The sequence below is a fragment of the Ruditapes philippinarum genome, unplaced genomic scaffold (assembly GCF_026571515.1).
Source record: "Ruditapes philippinarum isolate M1 unplaced genomic scaffold, ASM2657151v2 ctg1315_1_1_1_1, whole genome shotgun sequence".
Lineage (NCBI taxonomy): Eukaryota > Metazoa > Mollusca > Bivalvia > Venerida > Veneridae > Ruditapes > Ruditapes philippinarum.
The window spans coordinates 300,099-325,093 of NW_026865692.1; the positions used below are offsets into that span (position 1 = coordinate 300,099).

The following is a 24,995-nucleotide window of genomic DNA, read 5'->3' on the forward strand; positions in this document are numbered from 1 at the left end:
TCTACAGTAAGAAATAAATCAATGTATTTTGCACAGGTTTTACTGTTTCGTGCCTGGCTAGCATATTCAGCCGGAACTGGATTAAATATAGCCGGAGTAGCCGAAACAGCCGGACTAGATAAAATTGGCTGTTCCGGCTCTCTGGCTAACTTCACGAATAAATACATGAGTATATCAAACTTTTCATTAAATGTGAATGTATCTGGTGTTAAGAAACAAGAATGTATACCTAAAGAACCGACCCACCTAAATGTCTTTTCATAAACGTGAATATCTGACAGATTTATGGTGGCTGACTTGGTATGTATCTGTGCGTCTAGTTGGCGCTAGCGACAACACAACATTGCCGGACTTTCGTTTTGTCGTCGTGTCGCTTACGATACACGTCAAACGGCGCGTTGTCGTGCGGTGTGTTGTCGCGATGTCACATTGTCGCTCGGTTCAAATCAAAGAATTGGCTTACGCTCCGCACGTCAACGCGCCGTTTGGCTTGCTTTGCAAGAGACAAGACAACAGTGCGACAACGCGCCGTTTGAAACCTCGACGTGTTGTCGCTAGCAACAGGACGACAAGATGTAAGTCCCACAATTCGCCGTTTGGCGCTTTGTCGTGTTGCCGATAGCGCAAACTAGACGTACAAAAGCGTACTAAATCAGCCACCATACAGATTAGATACATACATGTACATCCTGGTTGAGCCATTTATTGTAACAGGGAAACCCATTATAACTTAACTAAAGGCATACGGTGTTTTCTTGTAAGTTTTTTAACGTAAGTGTATAAACTTAAGTCTGTTTAGGATAATTATTTAGTGACGCGGCGGTCATGTCCACTGTTACAGTGTAAAAAAGTTATCATATTATGTTTATTATCTTATATCACACAGGCATGCTATATAAATCAAGATATTGACAAATTGATCAACTGTCAGCGTAACACAGTAGGTAACGTTGTCAGTTAATTTTCTAGCTTGTACTTTTTTTTCTCAAAAATAATTTCTATATATAAACAATAAAATATGAATCTAGACGTAAATAAGCGTTAAGTGTTGTCACAGTGTTAATTTCTATTAACTTCTCATATCACATTTTTTATTTCCAAAAGTAATATCTAGCAAGTTGGTACAACCTTACCGAATACTAAACTGAATGAATACATGTACACAAATTGTTTGAACAATAGTTCAGTTGGCACAAAATGCTCGTGCACTGCACAAGTACTATTACTGCATACTTCACACTACAATTCACACTACACAGGATAAAAATATAATTACCGGTATATTTAAATTATTAGATATTTTAATAAAACTATCTTTATTGTCCAATCCATTTGCATCTTCTGTAAAATAGCAAAAAAAGGGAAACAAAAAGAAAGAAAAGATAAACAACTTGTGAGACTCGAACTCGTAAAAAACATTAATTTGCATTGCATCCCAATGACTTTACCATCTTTGCCATCAAGACATTTAAAATTCTGATTATTTATCTTGTACTTTATCCGCTTGTAAAACACCTGTTTTGCCTATTCAGATAAAGACTTTTGTGTTCACAAAAATGCAACGTCACTCTCACATTATCATAGGGGCACAGTAAGAATACTTAAGACATGAAAAATACATATTTACATAGATCTGATAATAATGATTAATATTGTCACCGATTTATTCGCCTTTTATTGATGATATTTATCACGTGACCAATTCATCGGTAAACACTTCACAGGCTATTCTTATCAGTAGTTTTTCGGGTGCTTATCTCACTGTATAAATCAAATGTGAACAATCGCAACTACTCGGCCCTTTCCGTCAGTCTTCGGATAAGGACCTCGAACACTATAGTATGAATACACAGAACGGATGCGGTATTCCGGTCTAACCTTCGCTTAGAAACTAAACATGTAAACAAATAGTAATTTAATGCTTGGAGTTGTTGACAAGTTTATTTCTAATATATGTAGCTTAAGTCCACCTAAAATAAGTGAATTCATAGGTACAAAAGCAAACAATACATTATTTATATATTTACTAATATGGCTGGAGAAACCGAAAGTACAAAAAACCAACCTGTTGACATTTAGTCGGATTTGTTTAAAATTGAACATCAGTGGGCATTTTTAAATTACAAATTGTTGTCAGACATATTTTCAAGCAGAAGAGCATTATATGTCATATATATACATTCGTTTTACATTATCTCTGTTTCTGTTTACATCTGTAAACCACGTGGTAGAACTACTTTCAATCCGTATTGTTTCCGAGGTTATTATAGATAATAGCCGAGGCAGTTCCGAATGCAAATGTGAAATGTTCTGACATACGTTAGGTTTAACAGTTGATTTAAATTGGTGTCAAAAGATGTATTAAAGTATATATTGAAACAAAGCTAAGATCCCAAGCTTTCCATTGATGTAATAATTTTTAAAATCGGACATTTATTCCTTTTAAAAAGGGCTTAATTCGTAAGATATATCGATTTTACTTGAAGATAACGGAAGCAAAACGCATTTTTAAATGGATATACCTCGGTTATTTACGTAGTTCATAACAAAAGTGTTTATGGGTGTATTTGTTTGGATTTATTAGATTGGTACCAGTTTATCTTTCCAAATTTTGATATACTGCAGGTAAGTCAAAATGTTATGATTTAGATTAAATCGTTTTTCTGTCTTTTTAATCAATTTTATTAGGGGACGTTATGTGCAAAGCTCTTCCGTCATTTAATGTGTTAAAACGTTGTATAGCATTTGTAGGCAGTCCGAATCACAGCATTTGATTTCTTGTAGTTGAAAAGTAAAATTATATATTACTATTATATCCTTGGGCAGTAAAATCAATTTATGCGAGTTGAAAAAATCAGCACCCGTGTATAAGGAACTATATGATTTTGGTCATGTTAAAGTAGACTACTTGTATAAACGAAGGCCTTATTTTTCAATGATCATTTTTTATAGTTCCTGTATAATGTTATGAAATAATTAATTCAAAATTTTCATGTTTGTTTCTATTTTGTGTATCTGCATTTAATGTCACGATTTATAAAAATAATAAAAAATAATAGAATAATTAAAAAGTTTAGGCAAAACTACTCTTAGTATATCCAGAAAAACGCTTTTGTGATTCTAATGGACAACATTAACCGTATAGTACCTGTGAACCTTTTATAGTAAAACATGTGGCTTGCACACATTATTTTGCATAATGTCATGTTCGATTTTTTTATCCAATATATTCAAATATAGTTAAAATTAAATGTTGGGAATTCAATCAAATAACTGATTCGAAATTATTATGTCTTGATAATAACATAATTAAGACATGATAGTAATACTTATAAATAAACATGTAATAATAAAGAAAATAATAATGACGATGATAATAAGTAATGAAGAAGAAGATAATTATAATAATTATTATTATGATAATAATAGAACAGTACAGAACAGAAACTTTATTTCATGGTTAAAGCATTAAAAGATTATCACCATATTACATAATTAAACAAATACAACATATACATAAATGACACATGACATGAACATATATAATTGCAAAATATGATTTATGTAATGTGATAATGTTTTATGAGATAAGAAATTTTTAAAAAGCATATGTATACATGTATATAATACACAAGAATTTGTCTATCTTAACCTAACATAATCAAATTAAGCTACAATATATTTTTCTGTTATGTTTGAGAAATTCGTAATGCCTATCAATAGAATCCACAAAAAAGAAAGCTTGCAGTTTTAATTGTGACAAATTTTTTAATGAATGGAAAAAACTTATGAACTTTACATAACCAGTATTTTAACATTTACTTCCCCTTCATTATTCATGATCAATATTAATAAAATTCATTTCTGTGTGATGAATGAATACGTTTACATATTTTGTACGTTTTTATATAAAGTAAATCCACACAAAACCGACAAAAAAGCAAAACAAACAAAACTCAACTTTATTATAAAGATGATTTTTGTCAAAACATTTTATCATGGTATATATCAGATATATTTAATTTGAGAAGATACAAATATAAATAAATAAATTAAAAGTATATGTATATATGTACAATTTCTTTTTCACATATAACTTAACAAATCTACATGATGAATACATACTGCGCATTTAACAGTTACAATAATACTTTTTTCATTTTTCTTTAAACAACAGAAAAAAAAAACAGAGAAAGAGAGCAAAGCTTACATGTCAGTATATTTTAACAAACTATCCCTCAATTTAAAAGCTTTATAATAGAATATAGCTAAACTGTTCAGTTCCTTCTTGCGACCAGTTTGCATTAATTAAATGAATTTAAACATACTTGTGTTGTAAAACAATAGTATTTTATACAATGTAATAATATAATATTATATATATAATAATGTATTGCTTGCTTCACTCAGAAAATCGGACATTTAAGGATAAAGTGAAATTCATCTTCTATATCATTCATATAACAAAAAGTGAGCTTTCGTTTATTCCTTGGTACATTATTATGTCTTCCTAACTTGATATTAAGTTTGTGTGAGGACAGTCTAATTTTAGCTAAATAATTTCATATTTAACATTTTCAATATATTTTATATATAACGATTGTTCAAATGTGATCTTATATTCCCTATATATAATATATCTAACAATGATGAGGATTGAATAACATCATTCCAACAACATATATAAATATCACGTAATCTATTCCTAGAAATAGGTACAAATAGCTTTATATTTACAGAATCGAGATAAAATCAGGCTTCATTAAATCCTGCTGACTGAAGAATGTTTTTAACTTTTGAAGCCTAGTTTGTTGAACAATTTACCACATCAACATCATATATAGTCTGATTTTATTGACCTGTCAATTATGAATACATTATAGCACTCATTTAAATATTCGATCCCACTTCGGTTTGTTCCGTGTAGTTTACGAGAATTAATGTGGAGTATATTGGTCATGTTTTGAAAGTCATGCAACCTTAATGTGGAGGCTTTCGTTAATTTACGATAGCACAGTGGGTAAAGAGAATGCCTGATAATTGAGAGGTCTGTGGTTCGATCCTTACTGATGACATTGTTTTAGGCCTACTCTTTCTTTATTTTTGCAGTATAATTAATAATTAATGGAACCGATTTGTAGTGTGTTTTACGGCATTGAAATGACAATTATTGATATTAATCCGTTTTAATTTTAAGCAGGAATTATTTGAACATGTTAAAAATTTAAAATTTAAAAATAGTATAGACTTTTTTAAGTAAAACATAATAAAAGAAAATGAACATAAAATAATAATCGCATACAGCTTCAATAATGTTGAAAGTAAAAAAAAGTAAAGAAAAAAACATGGACCAACGCGGTCTCGAACTTAAAACACGTATGGCACTTAGATTATAAACTCATGCTTTACCCTATTGCGCTATGACGCTCAGTACACTTAGTTCATTCATACAAATTAAATTAAATACCATCGTAAAGCGTACATCTCACGGAACTTACCGAAAATCTACCGAAGATTAATATATTGTGTGCATCGACCGTGTAATCAGTATGTATTTGACAGGTTAATAAAACCAAACAATATCTGGTTACACAATATTGTTCTCAATATACAATTATCTTTTTTTACCTGTATTTAACTTAAGAAAAAAATTCATCATACAAATATGCCTTTCAATGTAAAGAAAAACTCTCCCCAATTCTACATATAATGCCGGAGTATTTGTTGACTGTTTAACATTTAAAATAAACCTACCAATTTTTATGTACCCGTTCTGCATTCATAAACCCCCATACTTCACAGCAATATTTTACAAATAAAACATAGGCGTCAAAGATATTAAACATAATGTTAACTGGTACTTTGTAGTCACGTAACAATGAATATAATGATCTGAGCCCTTTGCCAGCTAACGTTTTTGTAGCTTGCATGAATGACCCTCACTCGGGAATACCACAACTAAGTAGTTAAATGAATTTACAACCTCGATTTCTTGCTTATTATAAAACCACTTATCTATATTACCAAGTCTACCACCTTTTCTGAATACAATTATTTTTGTCTTTTCAACATTTACCGTTAAATGTCAACAATTCGACAATAAACAATCAAGTGACTTCTGCAAACCGGACCTAGATTCTGAAATGATGGCGGTATCGTCAGCAAATAACAATAAATAACTTGATATTTGGTCGATATTAAGACCAAGTCAATATTTTCTTGCAGATGTAATTCTATATCATACAAGAACAGGGAGAAAAATAATGGAGAAGTGATCTCCCCTTGGAATACACCCATGTTACTATTAAAGCCATCAGATAACATTCCCAGATGTTTAACACACAATTTCACCTCATTATACATTGATCTTATAATTAACAGGAATTTGCCGTTAGTACCTAATTTTAAAAGTTTTTACCATAACCTTGTCCTATCAATACAGTCATATGCTTTTCTATAATCAACGAAACGACAGTACAATTTCTTTTTGTTTTCTATTTGCCTTTGTATCTGTGAATGCAAGATAAAAATAGGATCATATTGAAACAAAACTGGGCATTCGACAATACACAGTTGTCTTCAGCCCATGATTTAAGTCTTTCATTTAATATAATTGTAAACAAGTTAGAAAAACAGCTAGTAAGTGTTATTCCTCTATAATTGTTGGGATCTGAAATATTTCCCTTCTTATGCAAGGGAATAATTACACCTGGGAAATTTCTTCTTATCTAGTATATGGTTAAAGAACAAATTTAAACGATGAATTATTTGAGGGACAGATACTTTAAAATATTTACAGAGGATATTGTCTAATGAGGGCGTTTTGTTTGCTCCTAGCTGCTTGATAGCTTTCAAGATTTCCTCTTTTGTGATACGTTCATCTAGCGTCTCAAATGTGCTACTGTCATATATCCCCTCACCTAAATTATTGATTAAATCGTCATAGTCATAATTTTCTACTTCCTCGCTCTCCCCTGACATTAAATTGCAAAAAAATTCTTTAAAATCACTAACTGAAATATCTTTCCCACAAGCAGTAGCATTTGTAGTTTTGAATATTTTCCAAAATTCCCTTGGTGATTACCCGAGGCGTATTTATTTTATTACCCCGAACAAATACTGTGATGATCTGAATTTGTAAACTAAATCTAACTGTTACAAAAATAAACAAAGAGTAGCAATAATTAAACTGTCCTTACCTTGCAAGTTTTAAGTGTATAGTGGGCCTACTTGAGATGCTGTTTTTTTTAATTCTGTAAGTAAGTGATGATATCTACCAGTCGTAAACATACAATAAGATGTGTTTTATTTACGAAAAGAATACACTAACCCATTTATAAGGTTATGATCTGTGAAATGTGACCCTTTTGTATCCAGAATATTCTTCGCATGGTTTTTGACAAAGTGCATTCACAAATTAACGATGATATCCTAAAGATGTCTGTCCACCAACTCTATCTATAACGTTTTACTGGTAAATATTGATTAATCCTTAGTTGCATGCTTAAATCTTCTGCATGTTCCAGTTTGACACAAAATTATTCACATTACAATAACTTCCGTTGAAAACGGATGTTTACTTTTTGACTATTCAACAAAAAGATATTTTATACGCGAAAATACACTAGGGTGCAAAGAACAGTCATAGTTACTTTGGTGATGCCCTAGGCCCTATCGTTGAAAATAAGAATGAATCGAGAGAAAAATGGCGGCCATTTTATTTCGAAAATAGACCATATGACCATATTTTATACTGTTAAAAAATACTGTTACCTATGTAACAGTACAACATTTTTAGTCACGTGGTACTCTTGCATTAACAGTAAGAATTACTCCCAGAGGCCTATGGGAAATTAACATTACGAAAAAAGTGAGGGGGTAATAATAAACATTATTGCATAATGCGGCGATTTGTCTTTGATGTTCCTTAGCTGGTATCTGACCTGCGGTAGTCATTTATCGCAATCATTGATTTTTAAATCGATTGTATGATTACACTGTAATCATTATGTTATCGTTTATTTTGCCCAAAATTGATTAAATTAATTGTAATTAATCAATTAAAGCTTAAATTCAGTAATTATGATTACAATTTGATTGACATTGATTACTTTCAGATTTAACAGGAAACTATTTAAATTCATAGGATTTTACATGATACAGTTAAACTATTGTGTTCATTCTCTTGGTTAGATTTCAATTTCAAATATTTTATAATGTACAAAAATCACCTATCAAATAAAAATTTAATTATTCACAAAAAATAAATGTGATGTAACATTCAACCACTCTAAACTGTGGTTTCTTGCCTTATTTCATTACAATTACCAAATAATAACAGTATTTCATACCTTGAGATACATGTGTAATTACAAAGAGCTTTTAAACAGATCATAACAACAAATAGGTGTTGACGTTAATATCAGTGGACTCAAATTAAGAATAAAACAAAGAATTTGAACTGAATCTGTGGTCTTAATTTAAGTGGATATTCAGCAGGTGGTCTTAATTCTAGATCATGTAACTATTTATATAAAGAACCTGATAAAGAATGGTCTTAATAACAGGGTGGTCCTTATTCCAGGATGGTCTTAAGTAGGCATTGTACTGTATGTTGAATGTAATCAATTATCACACAATTACTCTTTTAAAGTAATTGTAATTTAAGCAATTACAATAAAATCGAAATAATTGTAACTAAATCAATTAATGATCAATGTTATTGTCCCCAGGTCTGGTTGGTATACGCCAGGATCTGGATTTATTGATAATAACGCACATTGCGATATCATAGATAACACACACTTCTATAGAAAGATTGTGCAATATTTCAACTAAAGCACTTTTATGTTAAGTCCTTTGGTTCATGTATAACTGTGACTGTAGACAAAAAAAACAGGAGTCACTGGACTATTTCGAAATAAATAAATAATGAATGTTTTCAGAGTGGGGATAGGTAATGAGGTACTGGAAATAGGCCTTAAGTTAAGACACGGTTAAGTCTGGAGCATGGACGTAGTTTTAAGTAATTTGATCTTATGAAGCACAAGATATATAAACATTTTTCCTGCAATTTATTTTAAAATGTGATAAAAAGTCATAACCAAACGTCGGTAAAGGTAATACCAGCGCGTAATATCTTTACTGCTAGTTTACAGCAATAGACCATTCTTAATATTTTTGAGCTATTTTTAGAAAATGAACCAGAACGAGGCTTAAGTGGAAAGCTGATAAGCCAGTTTCAGCTGTAAGAAAACATGAGTGCATACAGTGAAATTGACTTATCTTTGGTTCCTGACATTAATTTCTCATTTTTGGCCTTTGGATACAGTACTTTTGAAACACGTTGGGCATTGCATTCGTTCGAATAGCTTCGCGCGCATACCATACGAGAGTTTGGTTATCATTGAAAGCCTTATAGCTACAGACTGATACATATGTTAGAAATATTAGAGAAAATAAGAATCAATCCGTAAATAGAAAAAGTCCAAATTCAAAAGTTTTTGGTTCTATAAGACAGACCCAGTGTCAGATTCAAACACTTGGTTAATATAGACTGTTTGCGAAATAATAACAGTGGGTTAAAAGAACCAGTTGCTCAAATCGGAAATCTGTTTATGACCCATGTTAGTAGTGATGTTCGACAAATAGTCCGTATTAGTGGACCAGTTTGATCTGACACTGAGAGGATCTTGTTTCTTCATAGACCAAAATTATTCTTCATCACTGTATACTATTTTAGTGAATCAGTGTTGATCAATTTAATTTTAAGGAACACCAACGTTGATAATCACCGATTTCTTCCCGCTAACTAAATGTAGGAGTTTCCTAGAAGTAATATGCACTAACTATCAGATAAGTGTTTTTCGTAGGGCAATCAATGCACCAATAAATAAATAAAAGTGTGTATACGAACTAACATGTGCAAAAAAGGATGACGGTGAATCGTCTTTACTGAATCGTTTGATTCCAAAATTTTCTATAACTCAGCTGAGTCTCAAGGTCTGACATCATTTTTCTGCCTCGTCAGTTCTAACTGAAGTCTTTCACATATCAGCCTCCTTGTTCTGTAGACGGCAAGCAATCGGTAGCTTGTCTCTGCACAATCTTTCTTTGTCTTCATTTCAAACACCAACTGAAAGATATATATTATACCAAAGCATATTACGTATTCAGTATGAATTCAAATTATTATTTTCTATAAGTACAATGTAGTAGTATACATTTATTAAACATAAATAAGCCTAACGGATATATGTATTTAATGACATGATAAAGATATGAGTTTAATCAGTGATGCTTTACAATACAAGATACTTTTCTAATGAGCATTTTCTTTTCAGTGGTCTTCATTGGAGTTGATTTATTCCGACCCAATTACAAAACTGACGGAATAGAGTTATTTTATTCAGTCTCTGTCTAGTGGTGGTGTCCAGTTTGTATTCCTCTAGTAGATTTTAAAATATTAGTTAACACACCACAGTAGATGCAGTTACCTAAATATACAACATACATTTAAAATTAGGAAGCTAATACGGTAATGTTCATATTATAGTCAGCTATTACTTTATTCTATAGTGTAGCGTAAATAATAAAACTGACAAATAAGATTAAAAGTAAAACATTCTTCCACTATTACATATCTTTGTGTCGCCTCTTCGAGTAGTGGCGTAGATATAGGGATCACTGCTCCGTCGTCTGTCTGTCGTCTGTCTGTGGCACAAAATCTACTCCTATATAAACATCTACTGGTGAACATTTCATCCAAATTTTTACAGGAATGATCAGTACCAAGTCTAGTTGTGCATATTGTCAGCATTTTCCGGTTCAATGATTTTTGTTATAATGGCCCTTTAATAATTTTTATTTTTAAAGTTTGTCCGGACTACTTCTCTTATGCCACTAACGCAATTTCAATAAAACTTTACAGGATTGATCTGTAGCTTAAGTCCTTGCGTATATTGCACGGGTTTTCCGGTTGAATGATTTTTGGCCGAGTTATGGCCCTTTGATAAAAAGGTGTTTTTTCTGTGTGTTGCCAAAGACACAAAAGCTTATCCGGACTACTCCTCATAAACTACTGGTGCAATTTTATCCAAACTGTCCTTGCGTATATTGCACGGGTTTTCCGGTTGAATGATTTTTGGCCGAGTTATGACCCTTTGATAAAAAGGTGTTTCTTTTTTGTGTGTTGCCAGATACACAAAAGCTTATCCGGACTACTCCTCATAAACTACTGGTGCAATTTTATCCAAACTGTACAGGAATGATCAGTACCAAGTGTAGTTGTGCACTGTCCGTCTGCCTGTCCGTCTGTCACAAAACTTGTCGCGACATGAAATTGGCCATTATGAGGCGACACATGTGATCGCTCTTGTTTTATTTACACAAAAGAAATTATTCTACTCATCAAATATTATTTTTAGACACTTACCTCAAACAATTGCCCTTCATCCCTTCTGATCTTAGTTATCCATTGTGTTTTTTAATCTGTATCCTTTGGAATATGATGAAAATGACTTTTAGAATCATATCTGCCGTCAGAATTACACATAGGCACACAACAATGATAATGAGAACATTTCTTACACACCCGACAGTGTGTCTATATAGTGAAATAAGTGTTGTCAGTGTGTTTACATTAATGCCAGTTAAGCCTTATTCTGATTCTGGAATTTCAGGTATGCATATAATTTGAGACGGGCCTATCAGGAACATCCACTATATTTCTGATTGGCTCTCACGTTTTGGGGTTTACAATAACAAAACTAAATATTCGGTAGGTTCCGAGGTAGTGAATATATTTTATTTGAAAAAAAAATCCTAATCAAGATTCTCATTTATACATCATGCAAATTAAGGAGAGCTGTCGTATATCACACTCGACATTGATGTGGAAATATCCCGGCATCCTATATTTCCATTTCGGCATCCTTCATTTAGTGTAGAGAAAGACCCTTGATGTCGCCCCAGACCATAATATTTCCACATAACAGTCTCGTCGCTATCTTAACAGGCCAAACAAAATAACATTTTATTGAGCTGCAACGCCTTAAACTGACTGTAGAGAAGTAAACCGTTATGCTTTCTAATCTACATAAGAAGGAAAAATTGTAAATGTCTTGCCTGATCAGACCATTATTATACATAATTATATAAAAATAAACATATTAAATTTTATTTTGGAAAAGTTGTTATTTAATAGAAATAAATATTAAAAGAACTATTAAACTCTCGAAGCAAAACTGGAAAAAAATGTGTGAATTATCGAGAGATTTGTAGTATCATTCTTTGTATAAGTAGTCTATTTTACACTCATTGATGTTAATAACTTCTTATCTCTCTAAACAAGGAAGTATTTTTTAATCGTGTACATTGATATTTTCTTTTCTTTGTCATTAAAATGTATAAACGAATTTTATGAAATGGCGCATATTTAGTGATGACGATATTACGCATCGAAAAAAAAAACATATTGAAATGTATATAATTTTTTTCAAGGGGGAATATTTTCGAATCATTAGTAAACACTTTATAAATTGCATTAAATTTTATTTAATTTCCATTAATTCTTCAGTTAAACTATTGTGTTCATTCTCTTGGTTAGATTTCAATTTCAAATATTTTATAATGTACAAAAATCACCTATCAAATAAAAATTTAATTATTCACAAAAAATAAATGTGATGTAACATTCAACCACTCTAAACTGTGGTTTCTTGCCTTATTTCATTACAATTACCAAATAATAACAACAGTATTCATACCTTGAGAATACATGTCTAATTACAAAGAGCTTTTTAAACAGATCATAACAACAAATAGGTGTTGAACTTAATATCAGTGGGACTCAAATTAGAATAACACAAAGAATTTGAACTGAATCTGTGGTCTTAATTTAAGTGGATATTCAGCAGGTGGCTTAATTCTAATCATGTTAACTATTTATATAAAGAACCTGAATAAAGAAGGTCTTAATAACAGGGTGGTCCTTATTCACAGATGGTCTTAAGTAGGATTGTACTGTATTTGAATGTAATACAAATTATCACAAACAATTTACTCTTTTAAAAGTAATTGTAATTTTAAGCAATTAAATAAAATCGAAATAATTGTAACTAAATCAATTAATGATCAATGTTATTGTCCCCAGTCTGGTTTTGGTATACGCCCAGGATCTGGATTTAAATTGATAATAACGCACATTGCGATATCATAGATAACACACACTTCTATAGAAAGATTGTGCAATATTTCAACTAAAGCCACTTTTATGTTAAGTCCTTTGGTTCATGTATAACTGTGACTGTAGACAGACAAAAAAACAGGAGTCACTGGACTATTTCGAAATAAATAAATAATGAATGTTTTCAGAGTGGGGATAGGTAATGAGGTACTGGAAATAGGCCTTAAGTTAAGACACGGTTAAGTCTGGAGCATGGACGTAGTTTTAAGTAAATTTGATCTTATGAAGCACAAGATATATAAACATTTTTCCTGCAATTTATTTTAAAATGTGATAAAAAGTCATAACCAAACGTCGGTAAAGGTAATACCAGCGCGTAATATCTTTACTGCTAGTTTACAGCAATAGACCATTCTTAATATTTTGCAGCTATTTTTAGAAAATGAACCAGAACGAGGCTTAAGTGGAAAGCTGATAAGCCAGTTTCAGCTGTAAGAAAACATGAGTGCATACAGTGAAATTGACTTATCTTTGGTTCCTGACATTAATTTCTCATTTGGCTTTGGATACAGTACTTTGAAACACTTGGGCATGCATTCGTCAATAGCTTCCCGATACCAAAGTGGTATCATGTCTAAAACCATATACAGAAAGTTAAAATAGAGAAAATAAGAATCCCTAAATAAAGTCCAACACGGCCAAATGGAAACTGTTAACCCATGTTAGTATTTTTCGACAAACAGTCGATATTGAACAGTTGAATCTGACACTGAGGTCTTGTTCTCATAGACCAAAACTTAATTTTCATCAGAACATAGACAGTTCATCAATTAATAACACGTTCCGATTTCTTCCCGCTAACCTAAATGTAGGAGTTTCCTGGTAATATGCACTAACTATAGTATTTGCGTTAGGGTCAATGCACCAATAAAATAAATAAAAGTGTGTATACGAAGTAATCATGTGCAAAAAAGGATGAGTGAATCGTCTTTACTGAATCGTTTGATTCCAAAATTTTCTAAACTCAGCTGAGTCTCAAGGTCTTGACATCATTTTTTTGCCTCGTCCAGTTCTAACTGAAGTCTTTCAATATCACTATCCTCCTTTGTTTCTGTAGACGGCAAGCAATCGGTACTTGTTGCACAATCTTCTTTGTCTTCATTTAAACACAACTGAAAGATATATATTATACCAAAGCATATTACGTATTCAGTATGAATTCAAATTATTATTTTCTATAAGTACAATGTAGTAGTATACATTTATTAAACATAAATAAGCCTAACGGATATATGTATTTTAATGACATGATAAAGATATGAGTTTAATCAGTGACTTTACAATAAGATACCTTTCAATGAGCATTTTCTTTTCAGTGGTCTTCTTGGAGTTGTTTATTCGACCCAATTAAAAACTGACGGAATAGAGTTATTTTTCAGTCTCTGTCTATGTGGTGTCCAGTTGTATTCCTCAGTTTTAAAATATTAGAACACACCACAGTAGATGCAGTTACCTAAATATACAACATACATTTAAAATTAGGAATAATACGGTAATTTCATTTCAGTCAGCTTTATTTATCTATTTGTAGCGTAAATATGAACTGACAATAATTAAAAGAAAACAATTCTCCCACTATTACATTTTTGTGTCGCCTCTTCGAGTAGTGGCGACATATAGGGATCACTGCTCCGTCGTCTGTCTGTCCGTCTGTCTGTCACAAAACTACTCCTCATAAACTACTGGTGAAATTTCATCCAAACTTTACAGGAATGATCAGTACCAAGTCTAGTTGTGCATATTGTCAGCATTTTCCGGTTCAATGATTTTTGTTATAATGGCCCTTTAATAATTTTTATTTTTAAAGTTTGTCCGGACTACTTCTCTTATGCCACTAACGCAATTTCAATAAAACTTTACAGGATTGATCTGTAGCTTAAGTCCTTGTCGTATAAAATTGCACGGGTTTCCGGGTTGAAATTTTTGGCCGAGTTATGGGCCCTTTATAAAAAAGGTGTTTTTTTCTGGTGTTTGCCGAAAAGACACAAAAGCTTATCCGGACTACTCCTCATAAACTACTGGTGCAATTTAAAATCCAAACTGTCCTTGCTATATTGCACGGGTTTTCCGGTTGAATGATTTTGGCGAGTTATGACCCTTTGATAAAAAAGGTGTTTCTTTTTTGTGTGTTGCCAGATACACAAAGCTTATCCGGACTACTCTCATAAACTACTGGTGCAATTTTATCCAAACTTACAGGAATGATCAGTACCCAAGTGTAGTTGTGCACTGTCCGTCTGCCTGTCCGTCTGTCACAAAACTTGTCGCACATGAAATTGGCATTATGAGGCGACACATGTGACGCTCTGTTTTATTTACACAAAAGAAATTTATTCTACTCATCAAATATTATTTTTAGACACTTACCTCAAACAATTGCCCTTTTCATCCCTTCTGATTTAGTTTCCATTGTGTTTTTTTAATCTGTATCCTTTGGAATATGATGAAAAGACTTTAGAATCATATCTGCCGTCAGAATTACACATAGCACACAACAATAATGAGAAACATTTCTTACACACCCGACAGTGTGTCTATTATTAGTGAAATAAGTGTTTTCAGTGTGTTTTACATTAATGCCAGTTAAGCCTTATTCTGATTCTGGAATTTCAGGTATGCATATAATTTGAGACGGCCTATCAGGAACATCCACTATATTTCTGATTGGCTCTCACGTTTTGGGGTTTACAATAACAAAACTAAATATTTTCGGTAGGTTCCGAGTACGTGAATATATTTTATTGAAAAAAAAAATTCCTAATCAAGATTCCTCATTTTATACATCATGCAAATTAGGAGAGCTGTCGTATATCACACTCGACATTGATGTGGAAATACCCGGCATCCTATATTTCCATTTCGGCATCCTTCATTTAGTGTAGAGAAAGACCCTTGATGTCGCCCCAGACCATAATATTTCCACATAACAGTCTCGTCGCTATCTTAACAGGCCAAACAAAATAACATTTTATTGAGCTGCAACGCCTTAAACTGACTGTAGAGAAAAGTAAACCGTTATGCTTTCTAATCTACATAAGAAGGAAAAATTGTAAATGTCTTGCCTGATCAGACCATTATTATACATAATTATATAAAAATAAACATATTAAATTTTATTTTGGAAAAGTTGTTATTTAATAGAAATAAATATTAAAAGAACTATTAAACTCTCGAAGCAAAACTGGAAAAAAATGTGTGAATTATCGAGAGATTTGTAGTATCATTCTTTGTATAAGTAGTCTATTTTACACTCATTGATGTTAATAACTTCTTATCTCTCTAAACAAGGAAGTATTTTTTAATCGTGTACATTGATATTTTCTTTTCTTTGTCATTAAAATGTATAAACGAATTTTATGAAATGGCGCATATTTAGTGATGACGATATTACGCATCGAAAAAAAAAACATATTGAAATGTATATAATTTTTTTCAAGGGGGAATATTTTCGAATCATTAGTAAACACTTTATAAATTGCATTAAATTTTATTTAATTTCCATTAATTCTTCAGAAAACAAATTTATTATCAACACCAGAAAGGAATAAATACAACTGGTTCTTACAAACGATATATAAAAATGAACATAAAAAATCATAGGTACAACTAACTTTCCCGTTTACCAGTGTTTATTTAGTGATATCATAGGTACTTTGACTATTTGTTTCAATCAAATTATATTTAGAAATATCTACATCGACCATACTCTCCATTTTTGGATCCAAGTATTTGTAAAATCAATTCCTTCAGACAAACATAACTTATTTATAATCAAACAATATTTTAACCTTGTTTTAAAAAACGACAACCACATATATAGGTGTCAATAAGGCATCAAAAAAAAAAGAAGAAAAAAAAATCAGAATGGGCACCCAAAAACATTGGAAATTTCAATTTACACGAATAACATTAATAATGAATCAAAGTCATTTAATGAAACAAACACGACCTTGAAAAATACTTCTAATAACGTCTTTTTTTATAAATATACATTTAAGGAAACAGACTGTCTCAAATCATCACTTTCTCTAGTATAAAGGTCTTTATCGGTTTTCCAACGACCATGATTCTTGATAAGCCTATCTGGCTGCAGCTGTTGCTGCCCCTTACCTTAATGAATGGAGACCAAATTTCGACCTGTCTAACCCTAAAAGAGACATATGAATCAAAACTAATTCTCTCGCCGCTTTTGTCAACGATATGAGATTTCCTTCCCTTAGCTTGTATGTTTTTGATTAATTACAAAAAATAAAATTCTTCTGAACTGCCAGAGATGCCCGATAAAAGCAACTGTTTTTTCAGAGCTTTTACTGGACAAGGATCATTTTTAGTTTAACTGACCAGAATTGTTTGACCTTTTTGCAGTAGGTCAGTTTTTGACTCACGGATAATGATTTCGATATGATTTCGATTGAGAATAATATCGTTTTTTTTTAAGAAGTTACTTCGTTAAATCTCCAGAAAAACTTTATAAAGTAATTGTCACGAATCTGTAACCTAGGAGACAAATTAACTAAGTACTAATTACAAGGATTGTGGAATTCTGCTAATTTATGCGCATGGGAAATTTCATATAGCTCGCTGGTAATTTTATACAAAGTATTATCTCTCTCCATACAAGAAAGATAGAGAGAAACGTGATAACCAGAGGTACGAATGGGTGTGAAATTTATACTTGTTACATTATTTGTGAAAATGTTTAGAATAATGTTCATAAGACTTTATAGTATATTAAGCTTTAGATTTTAAAGAACACTTCTCTTCTTAAGGCTTCCATGTGCTGCACAGAGATCCGGATGAATGTAGACAGCATTGATTTCTTTCCAAAGTCCCATTTTTAAGAACATCTGTGAAATCATTAACCTTTTACCACATTAGCATATTATGAAAAATGGCCGTTTTCATTGAAAAAACTCCTGTTACAAGTTCAAACTGCTATGAAACCATGAAAATTCTTTAAAATTTCTCATTATCGTGGCAACGGGGAACGTCTAAAAACTGCCAAAACTCACCAAAACTGATTTCAAAGTGCTGCAACTTCTCAAATAATTGAAATAGAGTTAAAGGCTTTTCAGCGTTGGTTATACACGTGAACTTAAAATCAAACTGAGGCCATTTTAGTCTGTCACATGTCCACAATTTTCTTGGCGATTCAGGAGGCTTCCGCCACCTTCAAGTCCCGAAAATGTCGACAGGAATACAAAATTTATCGTCAGCAACTACTTCTTAGCTGCGAAGAATAATAAGATTAAGATTAAACTCATACTGAATACAATTAGCTTCTTTCTTGAACTTGACTGAATGAGTATAATGCAATTTGAAATTCAAATGTTAAATTCAAGTCCTTTTTAAAGTCCTTAGAAGATTTCTAAAAAAGAAAAAAGTTTCAATTGCTTTCCTCCAGGTTCTGAATGGCTAGCTCTATCGCCTGTCTCCTCCAAATTGTCAATATGGTGAACGCTCAATATGGATGCTCGAGCTATCTTCCATGATTTAACTAAACAGTTTAGTGTTTCTGTCTATATCTGACCTCAAAGAGACTATTACACCTTACAACACGGTTTTTATATAAACTGCTACCCGTTAGAATTACCATATTTAGTAATTTTGATGCAAAACATGACTCCAGTTATAACATAGAGCTTAAATAGATAAATAAATCGGTTTCACAATATCATCAGGAGGATAATGAAAATATTAATGTTTATTATTTTGAACCAATAATCAAGTAACATTTGAAAATAAAGGGTTATTATTTGGTTTAAACATTGATAAGTAAACTGATTTTTGTTGGTTACTGTTTCACTTTTTTATTCTCTTATTTTTGAATAGAGTATCGATTGAAGTGAATAAAGTTAAGAATCTTACATCCAACTTAGATTACAACAATAATTTGAATTTTCATCACGTATGTAGTAATCAAGGAAGTAAGATAAACATTTATTTATTGAGAAAGGTTTAACTCTTTTGTTGCCCATTTTTCAGAACAATTACAAGAAAGACAGCAATGTTAGATCACTAGAAGTTACTGGATTAATGTAAATGGCTTCTAAGGAAAACATATACTTTCTACGTTCCTTTTTACTGCTTATTGAAGGTGGCTTATATATTTCAAAAGAAATTCTAACTAGAGAATGTCAAAAGCCTGATACTGACCTAGATGAATTGCTACAAAAAAATAAACAGAAACTTAAACATTCATTTCACGTTAATCAATACAGGAAATTGTATCCGGAGTCTGATAAAACTGATATCAAGAATTGGGACTTGCAGCTGTCAGTTGGTGTTTTGATAAATGTGTTTGGGAGAGACCTTAAATCGGGTGAAAAGGTCAAGCTTAAACTGTTAAGAGATTTAAGAAATGATATTTATATGCACTGCACTACTGCTGCTCTAGATGAAAGCAAATATGAAGACATAGTAGAAGACTTAGGTGACATCATTACAACATTAGCGTCAACGTTTGATATATCAGTACAACAACGTTGTTCTAACTGCATCAAGCAGTTTACTTCCGGACCATTAGATGGTAGTATAACCTTTTTAATACTTTAACACTCGGGGGAAATTTCAGAAAATTCTAAACTCTTTTATTACAAACCAGCCAAAATTGAACAAGTCAGCATCTTTATTTGTTGCCCGCACTTACAAACTACATAATAAAAATATAACTTTAACAGACATTCTTTATTTTCTCATAAATTACTCACAACTTTAATAGAACGTGTTGGTAATTTTCTGAAATTTGATTGAAAATAAGGTAAATTGTATTATCTAAATATTCTGATACTCATCAATTTTCAACTATCTCTAGCAAAATAGTAGCTATTTGGACGCTCGTGAAATGAAAATATGTTAAAAATATCCAAACAGATAAAAGGCAACAAGGTTGAAAATTGAAATGTACTTAGCATGGCTAGGTTAAATTATTATATCACAACGTTTGACTTCTTTTTCAAATTATTTTTTTTTTAAAAGAAACGCACATTAAATGAATGCAAAATTATTATAATAAGAAGTATCTATCACCATTTGATTAGGAATATCTCTTCAATACATCAAGTACATGTAGTTACTTTCAAGCTGTTAAATCATAATAAGATTGATTTGAAATCTTTAAGGATGTTATATTTATTTCTGATATAGTTGTAAGTTTTATATTCTATCCTTTTTGCAGCCGTAAGACCATCTTTACAGACCTTGAATGGGTTTAGCCAGTCGTATCAAAGGACGTTCCAAGGTATATAAAATGAATTTGTATATTGCTTTTTTTGTTTTCACAACACAATGAAATCTGCCTTAACTTCGAAATATTTTATACGATATGATTCGTTTTACACTGTCAGCGAATGACTTGCTTTGATTTTATTTGATCTTGCCAATGGCAAATATACTTACCTTTATAAACTCGTCGAGATGTTGGAGGTAGCCGCCTTACTGTTATAAATGAATTATGTTCAGTTCAATTAATAATACATTTTTGCATTATTTTACTTTTTAAATTCCATCGCTGGTAGTAGTTTCAAAGGTTGTAAATCGAAAATCTTTAAAAGTCAGTTATTAGATTCCAAGTTTTAATTGACATCTTATGACAATTTATGATTTTATAGAAAGGTTACTTTTGTTATGATATATACAGTTGGTGTGCAAACAGAATTGGTTATCTGTGGTCCTTCTTCAAACTGGATAACTCTTTGTGAACAAACTCTTGAGACAATATTCAATCATGCTGAAAGCATGGCAAGTGAAGATGGTGGATTTCAAGAAATCCAAGAAAATGTTAAAAGAATGCTTAGCTATTTGGAAAGCAATAAAGCTGCTGTATTCAAAGGATGCGAAAGAAAATGCATTATCCTGTTTTTTGAGTGCAAGGACTATGAAAGTTTCCTGAACTTTCTTCATAAGGTAGAATGTCAGGAATACACATGCTATTTAGGGGACTTATCGAGTTCCCTTCATAGCTTCTTTAAGCCAAGAAATCCGATATCTATCACATCCAAAGTAACATCAGAAAGTTTGCAATCGGTATTGATTGATATTATTAGTAAGTACATTAAAGCTTACAATCATCTTGTACTAATCTTACAATCGTTTATTTTCTATACTTGTAATGTAGACAAAAACGTAGACTTTAATGTCATATAAATGTTACACAGTTAATCCATTCTTTTTGTGCAGTAAAATGCAACATATTATTACTGTAACTAACGTTTTAGATATACATGTAACTTTATGGATTAAATGTATGTTGCAAGTTTTTTGCCTTGTCCCTTTTAAAGTAGCCCCTGTAATGAATTTAATTTTTAAATACATAATAAAAAACTGATAAAATGGAATTGCTTTTTGTAAAAATAATGTTTTGTTCTTGTTTATTAAACACTTTATTTTTGAAGAAAGTCTATCTAATGAAAAGGAAGAACAACGCCAAGTTGTTGAAATATCATCTGAAGAAAGTATCCATGACAACATGGCAATGGCATCACGTGATGTTAATAAAGAAACGAAGCCGATTAAACAAAGCGAAACCACTCTGTTGTTGCATCTGGAATTAATACATTGGGAAGCTTTACCAAAAATGCTACAATCATTCCAAGGAAAGCAATTTTCAGATAGCTTGACGAAGGTTGCAGGCTCACTTTCACATCATTATGGGGGCGAAATTACTCTCAAAGCATCTATGAATGTCGGTGCTGTACTGGAGGCTTTAGAAGAATCAGGTTTGAATATTACTTACATTTCAATTAAAAATATGAAAACATTTGCCTAATTCGATAGTATAATAGCAAAGATATAAGAATAACATAAATTTATTTTGAACATTCAAAGATTATCTATCAAATTGATATAATGTGAAAATCAGGTTACATTGTTTGTTTCAAATGAGTAATTGGTTTTGATTTTAAAGTGTCCAATGAAGTTACAGTAGATAGTCTTAGAGCGACTAAAAAGTCGGAGAGCATCTATGCGAAGATACCAAAAGAGAACGATTTTCCCTTATTGCCAGGTACGTACATTTAGATTTAATTTTGTGTTATAATTGACTGAAATAAGAAAATATAATGTGTTAATCAAGTGATGGTAAATATACAAATTTTATATCTCCTTTTTATTTAGGGTATATGGACTTTGAGAAACCAAACATGCTGATAAGTAAAATCTCAGTGTTTCGGTTTAGTCTATATGTATCTGTTTGACCTTGAATATGTCAAAAACATCAATTATATATCCTTCTGTCAGTTATTGGTCAGTTTTCTTTCCTTCGACGTCTGATATTCTGAATTGTCAAGTATGTTTCATTTTGTTAATCGAGGAAGAATGTAATGATTTGTCAATCCTTCATAAATAAGACATGTTGTTTAAATAAGTCTATTTCGTATTCTTATTCTTGTATTTGACATAAAATTATGTTGATTAGTACAGTTTCAAACCAACTGTTTTGCATGAATTATGCAAAATTATTAGGTTTCTTCATTCCTGTTATACATCGATTGTAAGATTGTAAGTTCCAAAAAGCAATATTTGTAAAGATATTACCGAACTTACATTTCATGTAAATAAAGGGGGGTAATTACAAATGTATTTTCTATAAAGTCTAAGTCACATCTTTTAATAAAGAAATGAATGCATATTTTTTAATGATTACATACAATGTTGTCAAATATGTGCTGTACATATTTTACATATTCTTCGATGTTTGAAAATTGTGGCGTGAGGGATGTTGCATTTATTCATTATCCCTCATGTACAGACTCAATCAAACCAAGTCTGCAATTCTTATGTAATTTTTGTTGTGATAAATGCTTCCGAGGGATCACTTTGTTTGAAGCAATATATAACAGCCTTTAAGAATTGCTTTTTTGAAAAACTCCAAAATAATACATGTACGAGAAAGATTAAACAAATAATGGATAAATGTAAAAATTTGATTTAAGGGTGAAATATTAAAAAATAATGGATGTAAGTTGAAATATGATTAAGTTGAGGTTAATTAAGTGAAAATTAATTGACTCATGGAAACAGTTTAATATAACTGTAGATTAAAAATAGTTTGAGACTGAACTTTAAAAATGGAAGTTAGAAATAATAATAGGTCTACGTTGTTGCTTAAAATACACGTGTACATCAGTTGTTTGTTACAATAATTCAGAAGAGGAAATGAAGGACTATATAGCATAAAGGTCATAAATGCGTAGCCAATTTGATATATGTATTTATAACATTAGAGTAATGCGTATATAATTTGCATATTGGGTTTTGTAAACGTCGGCTATCCGGACATGCATTATAAAGTCTAGATTTTAATATCAGTCATTTTAAGAAATCATTCATATTCATTTGTCTAAGTAAATTTTGCTCATTTTAGGATATGTTTACAATACAAAATATTTGAAGCATATTATCTGCACTCGTTCGATAGTAAAATCAAACATTTTTTGTTGCAAGCCGTAATCATGCTAAAACCCAGACATCTGGTACTACAATGCACCCACCCCGCCCAAAGGTTCGAAGGGAATTATTTATGAGAAAAATATTTTAATTTGTCAAGTTGTGATAAGAATTAGGTATTAAAATAGATAAATACAGAATCCCTAAAGAAAGCCCAACACGGCAAAATTGAAAATGTTGCAGGCTCGGTTTGATTGAGCCTGTTCATGGACGGTACTTGAAAGTGCAAGTTACCGTCCACGCCCCCTAGCACCGGCTTAAGCAGAATTCAACATTTAAACATGAAATAGTAAAATTTTGAATATAGAAACATCCGCAGATGTGTTCATACGGCGGTTATCATGGAACCTTCAATGTGACACTTCCGTGCCATTCCATGAAAAGCGGCGTATGGTCCCCAAGTAATAAAAAGCTTGTGCCCTAAACGAGAAAACAATGGGCGGAACTAAATAAAATGGAATTTTGATAGGGGATCAGAGGTTATGAAGCCTGCGTATCACAGATAAGACGTCAAAAGACAAATTTAAAAAGCATATAATCATAAAGTTGTTAAAAGTTGTTTAATTTGTCAAGTTGTGATAATGATTTAGTAGTTAAACATATAAACATAAAGTTGGCCAACATCTTTAGGATAATTGAATGATACAGATTTTGATGACTTTGAGAAATAAATTCATTTCTGCTAAATAAATAACGACAAAACGTAATCAAAGCTCTTTTTTCATTCAAATATTTTCAGACAACTTATGCCTTTTTATCGGTATGGTAAAATAGTAGTTATCGAGCTGTTATTTTTCAAAAAGATAAGTCAACATTTGCAATACATTCAGACGTACACGATTATTATATGTGATTTATTTTATGTAACATGTTTGACATGCTTGATGCGGAAATGTTAAGACAAAATGTACAATTCATATAACTATGGAAATTATGAATACTAACAAAATCCAGATCAACTGAATTAGAGATTATTTGACAACTTTAATTGGCAAATATATTTCTAAAATGAAAAAAAAAGGTTTACGGATATATAATATTGACTCGATTGAATTCTTTTAATGTTGGCATATACAATATAGTTGCTTAAGTTCGACATATACTTATATAGCAATTAAATAGCTTACTCATATAAGCGAGTCTTCAGTGTCTGGTTGAATTAGAACCAACATCATTGAATGACGCGCAATTTAAAGTCACTGACACGACTGTCACGGGAGCCGCTGACAAGGCATGTACTGATAAAAACTAAAATAAAGCAGAACGTTAATAATACGTATATTTGTTACTGGCTTGTCCAACA

The 24,995-nt window shown here is 31.4% G+C and overlaps 1 protein-coding gene across 1 annotated transcript in view; it reads left to right on the forward strand.

Annotated features, from left to right (window-relative positions):
* Positions 1 to 2,301: 2,301 nt before the first annotated feature.
* Positions 2,302 to 24,995, forward strand: part of LOC132730007 (uncharacterized) — a gene marked incomplete at its 3' end in the record, with an annotated part of 69,000 nt that continues 46,306 nt past the window's right edge. Inside the window, exons 1-6 of the mRNA XM_060715851.1 lie at positions 2,302 to 2,625; positions 19,232 to 19,775; positions 20,424 to 20,486; positions 20,886 to 21,290; positions 21,640 to 21,963; positions 22,152 to 22,250. Of these exons, the coding sequence (XP_060571834.1) occupies positions 19,289 to 19,775; positions 20,424 to 20,486; positions 20,886 to 21,290; positions 21,640 to 21,963; positions 22,152 to 22,250 (1,378 nt within the window). The remainder of the gene's footprint in view (positions 2,626 to 19,231; positions 19,776 to 20,423; positions 20,487 to 20,885; positions 21,291 to 21,639; positions 21,964 to 22,151; positions 22,251 to 24,995) is intronic.